This window comes from Arctopsyche grandis, chromosome 1 (assembly GCF_051622035.1).
Source record: "Arctopsyche grandis isolate Sample6627 chromosome 1, ASM5162203v2, whole genome shotgun sequence".
Lineage (NCBI taxonomy): Eukaryota > Metazoa > Arthropoda > Insecta > Trichoptera > Hydropsychidae > Arctopsyche > Arctopsyche grandis.
The window spans coordinates 465,980-477,677 of NC_135355.1; the positions used below are offsets into that span (position 1 = coordinate 465,980).

Consider the following 11,698-nt stretch of genomic DNA (forward strand, 5'->3'; position numbering starts at 1 on the left):
GCCGATCACTGCTCGTTTCCCGAAGCCGCCTCCTCCTCGTCGTCTTCATCCTCGTCGTTCGTTGGCTCCAGCTTCCGGACCCTCTTCTTGCGGCACAACCGGCTAATGTGTCCCGTTTGTCCGCAGTTCCAACACGTTGGAGTGGTAGTGGCTGGTCGCGCTGTCTGGTCCGATGACACCCATCGTGGGGGTCGCACGGCCGGTCGAGATGGTCTGAACGCTCCCGCGTCGGGACGTACCGTTCTCGACGTTGGTTGTGCCGACCGTTGTTCCTTCGCTTCGAAGATGACGGCTTGTCGTGTTGCGTCGGCTCTGGTTATCACGTCCGCTGTAGTCGGGGTGATCCGGAGCGCGCCAAGTTTGGCCCGTAGACTGGGGTACGTGAAGGAGTTCGCCGCTATGCACACGGTCATGCGTTCGACTGCTTCGGCGTTCGTGTGGACGCCCTCCAGCATGTCTTCGCAGAGGGCTCGTATCGCGTCTACGTGGTCCGCGGCTGGTTCTTCCGCACTCCATCTTCTCTGTTCCGCTGCCGCATGGCATGCAATCGGTGTGCCCTGTCGTCTGAAGCGTTGGGCCAGCTCTTCCGTCAAGTCATCGTAGCTCAGCGTCGATGGCAGCTGACTGGCGAAAATGGCGGCCGCACCTCGGAGTTGGCAGCACAGTCGGTCCTCCAGGTTCGTCGTCTCCTTGTTCAGCCGTGCAGCAAACTCGAAGTGGTTGAGGAAGTCCTTCCACCGTTCAGTACCGTCGAACGTGGTGTAGTCGTACCGGTGGGAATGTTGCCGCACCCCGTACGTGTCTCGCTGTGTGGTCCGCCTGTCCTCGTAACATACCTCTGATCTCCTCGGTGGTTCTGGATGTACGTCGGCTTTCGGCTGCGTTGGTGTCGCAGACTTCTCCCAGGACTGCAAAAACGTGGCGAAGGTGTTTTGCAGGGACTGGACCTGCTCTTGGCAGCTCGCCATTCCCTGGCTTAGCTCCTTGTAGCTCGGCTCCGGTGTCCTTGGCACCCGGCTCCTCGACACCCGGCTCCTCTGCTCCTCCCGTCTCCGTCCTCCGTTGCTCAGCTCCCCAGGGCTTTGTTCTCGATTCGGCTCCATTTCTTCCGGCAGCGATGAAGACCCCGAATCCGCACCTTTGTGGCTCCTTGTCTCAACCATGTAGATCCCACTTCTGACACCAGTGAAGAGTATTCAAAGGTAAGTGGAGTCAGGTCGAGGTACAAGAAAACACGCAGGCAGGTTCCAGTTCTTTATTGCTGCTCGTCCGGTGGAGGTCAGGATCCGAATGCCACCGATCGAGAGCGTACCGTTCTTATATCATAGAGCGCTCAGCGCATACACGTTTATGACACGTCAACAAGTACAGTCATTGGTCAAGGAGTCGGGTGTAGCCATTGGCCACAACGCCCGACTCCACCATTGGTCGGCGTCATCATGACGTCACCGGTCCACGGGGCGTCTCCCTATGCAACGCTACACCTCCTTTACGTTTCACTTACGATTACAATTCAGGAAAAAGTTTGCCTCTTATCCGATCGTTTTCATACTTTGCCATATTGCTCATTTTCGTCATCAATATAAGTAAATGGATCCTCCGTCATTACGATGGTGCAAAAATATCGTGTAAGGCGCGTTTTAAATGTGCCACGTCTATCCACCGTTTGTTTATTAGTTTTAAACATAGATGGCGGTAGTAAAATAAAATAATGGTATTTTAATTCAAAATAATAATTTTATATATAAATTATTGAAAAGGTATGTTTTTAAAAAACTTTTTTTTATAATAATTATAGTTCAGTCATAAGCACTTATCAGTCGTATCACAGCAAAATCCCATAAACAAACTGCATACGATTGTGCGTGCAGTTTCCATATCCTACTCACACACACACACACACACACAGAATTTTGTAGATTATGAAAACGTGATCAGTGATCAGTGATCGGTGATATTGAGTTTGAATGTTTGCATGATCTGAAAACTTGAGTTATTGTTATTACGTACCGGTACATATGTATACGTGTAGATAAATCGGTAGAAATGAAGTGAATTGATAGTGTTTTTTTGCCACTGATTGTATACAATATAATAATGCTCTCATATTCCATTTGTATTTTCGTGGGTTGTAGGTTGTAGGTTGTGGGTTGTGGGTTGTGGGTTGTGGGTTGTGGGTTGGCGGCCTGCCCTACGTTGACGTGTGTGTCTCTCGCTTGGCGCCAATTCGCCGGTTGATCATTCGCCGGTCGAAACATGTCCGGTGCCGGTGCTGGTGGTGTGTTGCCGTTCCAAAGCGAGTACGCGAAGAGCGGTCGAGCCAAATGTCGCGGCTGCAAGGAACAGATCGGGGCCGGAGACCTCAGGATGGCCGTCATGGTTCAGGTATTCATCCACTTCACTCCACTTCCGTGTTCTGTCAAACGACAAACGTCAAACGTCACGCCGCACAACAAACACCACACGACATGCACGTGTTTGGAGGTAGCGGCGGCGGCGGCGGCGGCGGCGGGTGTACTTTCGCGCCAAATTCACAAAAACGCATCTACTCACGGTGTACAGTGTACAGTGTACAATGTACAATGTACAATGTACAGTAACGCTGCCGATTCGCAATTTTCGCGCCAAAATAATACATACGTATTGTTATGTTGTGAATATCTTACAACCTATGTATGTACTTATATTACTCTTTATTCCCGCTTGTTATCTTGATTCTTTGAACGTATGCTTAATTGATATTTTCCTTTAATGTTATTTATGAGACTTCCAAAATCTTTATTGTTTTAGTTGCATTTTTCTCACGACTCAATGCTATCTGCGTGACGAATTCTGTGCATCTACTCAACCATTTCTCGATACATTCAAAACACATATGTTAACACTAAAAATATCGTTTTTAAATAACTTTATTTCTTATTCCCACGCCATCAGCGTGACAAATTATGTTTCCCCCAAGTATCAAAACCCTTCTTAATCCGCACGACGAATTGTGTATCGGACCTCAAGGGATACATATGCTAAAATATTGTCTTTAATTAATTTTATAGTTTTACCAGCATTTTTCACACGACTCGACTCCTTTTTAAACCTGCGTAACTAATTGTGTGTAAACCATTTCTCGATACACTCAAGGGTCAAAGTATTAAAGTCTTAAGATATTGTTTTAACGACTCGAGTTCCCTCTAAAAATATTATTTTCTCACGAACTATGATTGGTCCAAATTGTTACCTCTATTGAATATATACTGATGTTAAACATATGGAAGAGCACTTGCGATCGAACCGTCTCACTTGCGATCAAACACTCTAACTAGTAACTTGCGATTGAACAGTGTAACTAGTAAATTGTGATTAAACTGCCTAACTAGTAACGTGTAATAAAAAAATTGTACATTAATCTCGTGTATACTTACTACTATTAAAGAAGATCTTATAAAAAAACTGACTATAATATTTGTACACCATCTCCTTCTCGACCCCGTAACAGTATAGGTACAATGTACTCGTACTTGCCCACGATTACATGCAATCGAGACAATCGACAACACTAAATACATATTTTTCTTTTTATTTATCACTAGTTGTTTTACCCGGTTTCGCTCGGTATTCGTAATACAAACCGTTTAAACATGGCTAATCTAATACTTTTAAACATTTTATATTACAGAGAATACTTTTATTTTGTTTAAATATATTCATTTGTTTTTTTATTATTCAATTTAACGTCGCGGATTCTACGAACCAAAACTTACATACATACACAAAGTCTCTTTCGAAAGAGACAATTATATTAGTCAATGGTAATGGTAATTTTTTATTTTAGTCTGCATTTTTCGACGGTAAGCAGCCCAATTGGTATCACTACAGTTGTTTCTTCGCCAAACAACGCCCTAAAACGGTTGCAGATATTGAAAATTTCACTACTCTCCGCTACGAGGACCAAGAGAAAATTAAAAAGTCTATAGGTATCGAAACGGCATTTACTTCAATATATTTTACATATGTACAATGTACATTAAGCCGTTAATCGTTTTAAATTCAATCTAATCTCTTCAGAATCTTGCGGCAGCGGTGTCGTCTTGCCCGATGTTAAAGGCAAGAAAGGAGCTAAAGGCAAGAAAAGATCCAACGGCGATTCCGTCGTGTCCGCTTTGTCCGATTTTGCAGTCGAATATTCCAAGTCTAGCAGGGCCACTTGTCGAGTTTGCGAAATCAAAATTACAAAGGTATACTACTATGTATATTATTACTATCGTGTATGTCGTTTCATTTTTTCATCTTGTATAATTTGGATTGTGTGTGTGTGTGTGTAATTTTTAGGGGGAGGTTCGTATCAGTAAAAAAGTATTTGATACGGAAGTCGGTCAAAAGTTCGGTGGACAGGCTCTCTGGCATCATGTCACTTGTTTCACTAAAGATCGATCAGATTTGATGTTTTGGGCCTGCGGTGATGTTCTTCCCGGTTTCAATAGTTTAAAAAAAGAAGACAAGGAAATGGTTAAGAAAGAATTACCGTTAGTACATATGTGTATTTTAAATATGATTTATGTATTTCTATTTATGATATCGTAATATTTTTCATTTTATTTAGTGCGATAAAACAAGACGAAGTTCCCGCAAAGAAAATCAAAGATGAACCCAAAGATAAACGAGAAATAAAGAAAGAGAGTGAAGATGAAAAAATCTTGAAAGAGCAAAATAAACTGTTTTATAAATATAGGTATGTAAATAGAAAATATTTAACAAAATGACCAATTATTTTTTATCTATCTAATTTAATTTAAACGATATTTAGGGACAGTCTCAAGAACAATCTATCAAAAAGTGAATTGCAGTCGATACTTGAATTCAATAAACAAAACGTTCCTCCCGGTGAAGACAGGGTTTGTTAAATAGTTTTTAATCAGATCGAAGTTGTACAAAAGTAATGTTGACAACTGAGACGCGCCTCATCTTAGAGCTGTCGGTTAAACATCGATAATTAAAATTTTTAAATATCGATCGAATCATCTATTTACTTTGTTTTTTTTTCATCTGGCATTGAGCCTAGTAGTTACATACATATATGTACACATATTAGTGTACAATTAAATTGGTTTGCTAAAAAATAATAATGCTGAATTCATTTTAGATTCTCAATGCTTTGGCAGATATTATGACTTTTGGAGCTTTTTTGCCATGCGAAGTTTGCAAAAATGGACAGCTTCGTTTAAAAACTAATGGCTATCTCTGCTCAGGTTTGTAATAATTTTTGATAACATATTTACATTGTTCATATTTGTAATGTGTGTGTTTGCTCGTTTCAATTGTACAGGTGATCTTACGGAATGGACCAAATGTGCAGCTCTGACGAAAACTCCCAAAAGAACTGCCTTTAAAATCCCACCTGAGCTAAAAGACAATGCCGCATTCAAGAAATATAAATTCAAGTCTGGTGTTAGAGTTTTTTTGGAATATGCACCTTCTTCGTCACAAATTGTGAAGACCGAGGACAAAAAATTAGATATACCTATTCCACCCTTGAAGAATCTTCAATTTTTCATATACGGTTATAATGCAAAGTTAAAGGAAAAGTTGAAGATTAGAATTTTGAAATTGGGAGGAATTGTTCCGTCGAAGATCAATGAAAGTTTGGCTGCTGTTGTAACGACGCCTTTAGAAGTTGACAAATTATCCGATAGAATTGAAGAGGCGAAAGACAATAATATTCAAGTAGTCGAAGATTCATTTTTCGATCTCATCAAGAGCGACGGAACCGTTGCCGATTCGATGAAGTTAATAGATGAACATAATATCGCTCCTTGGGGTTCAAATGTAATTCTAAATTCTACTGAATATAGTACATATCTTTAATATATATATATGTATATGATTTGGATTGGAAATATTGGTTTTATATGCGTTTTAGGTTGCATCTAGGATTCCTCAGGATGTAGTCGATGGAAAATCGAATAAATCTAAAAGTATGTATTCAAAGGCTTCATCTGGACCAACTCATATTAAACTAAAAGGTATTTAAATTAGTTTCAAAGGGTACATTTCATACATATGTATGTATTTGCAATAACATGATTGTAATGGTTGGTCGCATTTGAATGAATGTTTGATTTATTTATAGGTGGTACTGCAGTGGATCCAGATTCTGGTTTGGAAAACGTTGCTCACGTTTATAAGGAGCATAAGATCACATATTCTGTTGTACTCGGTCTCACCGATGTAGTATCACAAAAGAATTCGTTTTACAAACTGCAAGTCCTAGAATCTGATAAAAAGAAAAAGTATTATATATGTACATAGATGAAATGTCATTTCGACTTTGGTAAAATGTAGCGGTTGATAAATTGAAGGCATACGTACGTTTTCAGGTATTGGTTGTTTAGATCATGGGGAAGGATCGGAACGAGTATTGGTGGCAATAAAACTGAGACGTTCCACAGCGTATTTGAGGCCATTGAAAAATTTGATGAACTTTATATTGAAAAGACTGGAAATGCTCTCGGTTTTGGACAGTCAAATAATGCACCAAAGGTTTGTTGAAAAATTGCGTTGTGTTTTGTGTGTTGTTTTCACTGGCATACACCTAGTTAATTAAATTAAGTTAAGTATTCATGTATGTAAGTGTACATTCATTTAAGATTCCTGGAAAAATGTATCCGATCGATGTGGACTATGGAAACGTTCACGATGAGCAAATGAGTGTGGATGATGGAAACAGTAAATTACCAAAACCTGTTCAAGCTCTCGTGAAAATGTTCTTCGACATTGATAGTATGAAACAAGTGATGCTTCAATTTGAAGTTAGCATTATACATACGTACATTATTATACACATACACATTGTAAATGTACAATACTTTTGACTGCAACAATTTTTTCGAAACTTTTAGTTGGATACGGAAAAGATGCCACTTGGAAAGTTGTCACGAAAACAACTAACGTCTGGTTATAAAGTTCTCGGAGAGCTGCTGAAAATATTGTCTGAAGGTGAAGAGTCGAAAACACGCCAGCCTTTGATCATTGATGCCACTAACAGGTTATTTATTATTTTAATATAATCTATCTACATATTATGATAAACGTGTTTGATGTTTAATTATTTTTTTTCAGATTTTACACTTTGATACCTCATTCTTTCGGCGTTGAGAATCCTCCATTGTTAGACAATAACGAGGCAATCAACCTGAAGTCGTCCATGTTGGACAACTTGCTCGAGTTGGAAATAGCTTATACATTGTTAAGCACACGTAAGTCATTTAGTATCTTAAAATAAAAATCTTTTTTATGTCAATAGGTCTTACACATCGTGGCCGATCAATTTGATCTGTCCAACCCGTTAGGTTTTTCCCTCTTGTTTACTCTTCAAACCATGTTTCTACAGAACTGGAGAACAGGATGGGCAATCGCTCTCTCACTTTCAGCTCCTCTAGGATCGAATTGTTTGTCTTGATGTCTCTAGCACGCTATTTTGTTTGCTTTAAGTTAACTCTTTTCTATCATCTTCATTGTCCTTGTACCGGGGCATAGAAATAGTGTTTTCATCACAACTTTTAGCCATTACGATCTTCACTTCACTTTACATCCTCCACCATTGTCGACCTGAGATTCTCCCAAGCAAACCAGTCACTGACCACTTCTAAACAAACATTGTTTCGGTCAATTATCTAAGCTCTTAGCTTTTGTATGCCTATAACATACAAAATGTCATAGGCATACGAAAGATTTGAAGAAATTGCGTAGTTTCTACGTTTTTATTTGTACTTTTTTTTAGCGAACGATGATAAAACTGTCAGTCCATTGGATTCTCATTACATCAAACTGAAGACTGATATTGTGCCCATCGAGGTCGGAAGTCCAGAATATGTAATGCTTAGTAATTATGTTAAAAATACGCATGCAGCAACACATTCCATGTACGAGTTGGAGATCATGCAGGTATCATTCAGCTAACTTTAATTTTATTCAACTAGATTATGATTATAATTTATTTGTGTATATAAAATTTGTATATTTTAGGTGTTTAAAGTTACCCGTGAAGGTGAAATGAAGAGATATAAGCCATTTAAAAAGCTTCACAATCGTAGACTGTTGTGGCACGGATCTCGTGTTACAAACTTTGCCGGAATTCTTTCGCAAGGTTGTATTTTGAATGTGAAAGCTTTAATTTTTGATATTATAATTTAGTTTAATAACTATTAATTTTGACGTTTCGGTTTTAGGCCTCAGAATTGCACCTCCGGAAGCTCCAGTTACGGGTTACATGTTTGGTAAAGGTGTATATTTCGCAGATATGGTATCCAAATCGGCAAATTATTGCTGTACTAATGTGCAGAATAACGTTGGAGTAATGCTCCTTTGCGAAGTTGCTTTAGGAAACATGTAAGAAAATTTTTAAATCCAACTTGAACTTTTGAAGGGAGGAGGTATGTAAAAAATGTTGTATTTTTTTTAGGATGGAACTCACCGCTGCCAAAAATGTTGTCACGCCAAAGTCTGGCTGTCATTCTGTGAAGGGCATTGGAAAAACTGAGCCAGATTCCAATGAGGATTTAGTCTTAGAGTGCGGGACAATTGTACCTCTAGGAAAACCTGTCACAAAGAAAGTCAAAACGCAGTTGTTGTACAACGAGTATCCTTTTCAAATAGATATTAGTATATTTCACCGAAATAGGGGCAATATATAAGGGGTAGTTAGTCAGTTGGTCGGCCGAGATGAACTGAATTTGATATGTACATAAATAAATGTGCATCATTAGAGGCTCATCAACGCTAAATTGATATTTACATATGTGGGTGGGATCGATCGAAGTGATTGAAGCCCAGCAACACGGCAACTCGACTTTATTTTGAATAACAGCTGGCGCCAACCAAGTACACATCAACTCAACAATCAATGTTGATGATGTGATTGTCATTTCGTGACAATGTCAATTAGTCTGTTGATCACGTCACTGCACAAAGTTTTTGCTACGTTAATATCGACCTTAACTCATTATGGACCTTCCGAGAGTCCTCGATTTTTTCGCAAAGTAACGGTAAAAATAATAGGCTTTGTAAATCAAACATAACCCTTGAACTTTTTTATCAATTAAATTGAAAATTCGGATACAGCTTCTTTAAAGTTGTCTTAAAAATGATCGTATCTGTATTTCTCAAACTGGTGATTGCTTATATACAATTAAGCTTTAATTAAACCGTAGAAATATACATATGTACATATGTATATTATTTAAAATTTATTTATTGATATTTTGGATACGCTGGTATATGATATCTATGAATGGAAGTTTAAATGTAAATCTTTCAAATAATTCATTTTTGTATAGAGTTTGGAGGATTTAAAAACATGTGTAAACACAGTGTTTACGGCCCATAATGAGTTAATAAGCGTATGTACATACATATGTATGTAGATCTCGAGTTCAGAAATTAAATTCTACATTTATGTGCTGCTCCAAATTTAGTTCGATTTTATTTTACAAGGCTTTTCTTATTATATTGATCCTTAATTGTACATTTCAGATATATCGTATATGATGTGGCCCAAGTCAATGTCAAATATTTATTCCAAATGAAATTCAAGTATAATTTTTAAATATTTTCAGAGACTTCTAAATTGTTATTATAATAATTTTTCTTTCATTTCCATTGTTTTTATGCTTATAAATATAAAAGTCACCGATATTATTGCTTTATTCATACAAAATAATTGTGATTTTTAGTGTTCCTAATTTTTTTCATTGCTATTTCTTTTAATTCTTTATTTTTGTATCGTTTTTTTTTTTTAATTTGGTAAGAGAATTAAAGCTTTAAGATATGTATACATACATATGTTTGTATTTCCAATTGAATCATTGTTTTGTTAATTAAAAAAATACGAACATTCTTCGTAAATTTGAATTATATGTAGGTTATTATTAGTCATCGAAACAATATTGTACTCTGGTGATAATTATTTTTTATTTCAATATATTTTCTGTAAAATTTCTCAAATTCGATTCGATTTAATCACCATTAAGTTTTATTTAAGCACTTATTCTAAATACTCTCCTTTCTGTTCATATTGTATCGACATAATAATGTTAATAAAATTTCAATAATTTTCATAAAAATTGTGTTTTTGGTAATGACATGTTATAAATAAAGTTAAAATTGAAAAACTTGCGTTTATTATGGATGACAGTGCATTACACATGATTTTTTACAGTACCAGTACAAAACCACTTTATTTTTATCAAGAATACATATGTACATGTATGCCACATTTACAATAAAAATGCAGCGGTATTTAGTGGTGGGCATAGTCTCGACCAGCTGAATGCTAATTCAGATCGCAATTTACAAACATACAAAGCTGCCATCCTTGTACCTTACAAATGCACTTTTGTACTTAACCTTCCAGCGGGCGCGCGGAGTTATTTCCTTTGAGCAGGCGCATGTCGTAAATTTTACGTCATCAAGTTTTCTCCATGTAAATGCTGTTTATTTATGTAAATGGTGATTTCTTTATGTAAATGTTAAGGAAATATTGTAAGGTTATGAAAAATGATAAATGACAATACTTTAAAAAGTATATATTTTACTTTCTAAACAAAAAACCAAAACAACACTAAATATGCTAACATTTAAAAACAAAATATTTTATCGACCTATTCGATCATTAGTTAAAATTATTAATCAGAATCAATATTACCTATTAGTCAAAATTAATATTTTCATCCTTACAATTATTACAAACCACATCAAATGCAGAATGCTACTTGCATGTAAAGGATTCAACGGAAATTCCCAAATATCGATGACTCACAAAAACTTCTAAGCACAACCGATTCGCCTGTAGTTTCGGGAAACACTGACCTTCGAATAGCTCGAAGCTCGATGCTTATCACTAAGTGGTAAAAGTAGGAGATGCGATAAAGCGCATTTGTCGTAAATTTTACGACAGCGTGCCCGCTGGAAGGTTAAAAAAGAATTTAGATTAGTTGTGTTCAATTATATACTTATGCACTTTGTGGCAGGAACAACTGCTTTAAATTTCATTTAAATGACATTTGAATAAAATTTTCTTTAATGAGATCTTGACAAGAAGTTAGTTCTGTCACCCTTTTTTAAGAAAAATGCACTGCATATACATATGTATGTATGTATATAACTATGTAGTGTTTTCAATCTTAAGATCCTGGTGCTATCACCGAAAATCTGAATGTGTCAAAATTGGAAATAACAATTCAAACAAACATTTTTATTTTCAAAATTTATGTAACAAAATGGCTGTGAAGGTTGCTTGTTGATTTGTCACCCGTTTTTAAAACCATTTTACATATTTTGCATTTGAAAAATTCTCCTAATATTTCACGCCAAAATACTCTCATACATACAGTGTTTTTGTAATGAGACTTTGGCCGCATTCTTGAAAATTTTGGGTTGCAGATACATACATACATATGTATAGCTGGGTTTTTGGAACAGTTTGTTAACAGTTTGGAATTGCCTCGTCTTTTTTTCATTATAACATCTTATGGAGGTAGGGCGAGTGAGACGACTGTGTTGGTAATGCACAACTGTTTATTTCGGCAGCTGGGGAGGAAGTGAGTTGAAACGCTGGCCAACCGATGGGTTTTTCAGTCAGTACCTCAGGGTTGCCACAATCTACATATGTGTGTACATACTTAGGTAAGTGCCCTAAAACATCGAATCA

The 11,698-nt window shown here is 37.1% G+C and overlaps 1 protein-coding gene across 1 annotated transcript; it reads left to right on the forward strand.

The window, feature by feature from the left end:
* Nucleotides 1-2,053: 2,053 nt before the first annotated feature.
* Nucleotides 2,054-10,156, forward strand: Parp1 (Poly-(ADP-ribose) polymerase). The gene is made up of 19 exons (XM_077443712.1): nt 2,054-2,385; nt 3,827-3,968; nt 4,060-4,229; nt 4,324-4,517; nt 4,595-4,723; nt 4,799-4,886; nt 5,135-5,240; nt 5,318-5,817; nt 5,912-6,014; nt 6,122-6,281; nt 6,369-6,531; nt 6,639-6,800; nt 6,891-7,036; nt 7,111-7,247; nt 7,772-7,935; nt 8,017-8,137; nt 8,220-8,379; nt 8,453-8,629; nt 9,523-10,156. Exons 1-19 carry the CDS (start codon nt 2,257-2,259, stop codon nt 9,593-9,595), a joined length of 3,024 nt encoding a protein of 1,007 aa, XP_077299838.1. The 5' UTR covers nt 2,054-2,256; the 3' UTR covers nt 9,596-10,156.
* The last annotated feature ends 1,542 nt before the right edge of the window (nt 10,157-11,698 follow it).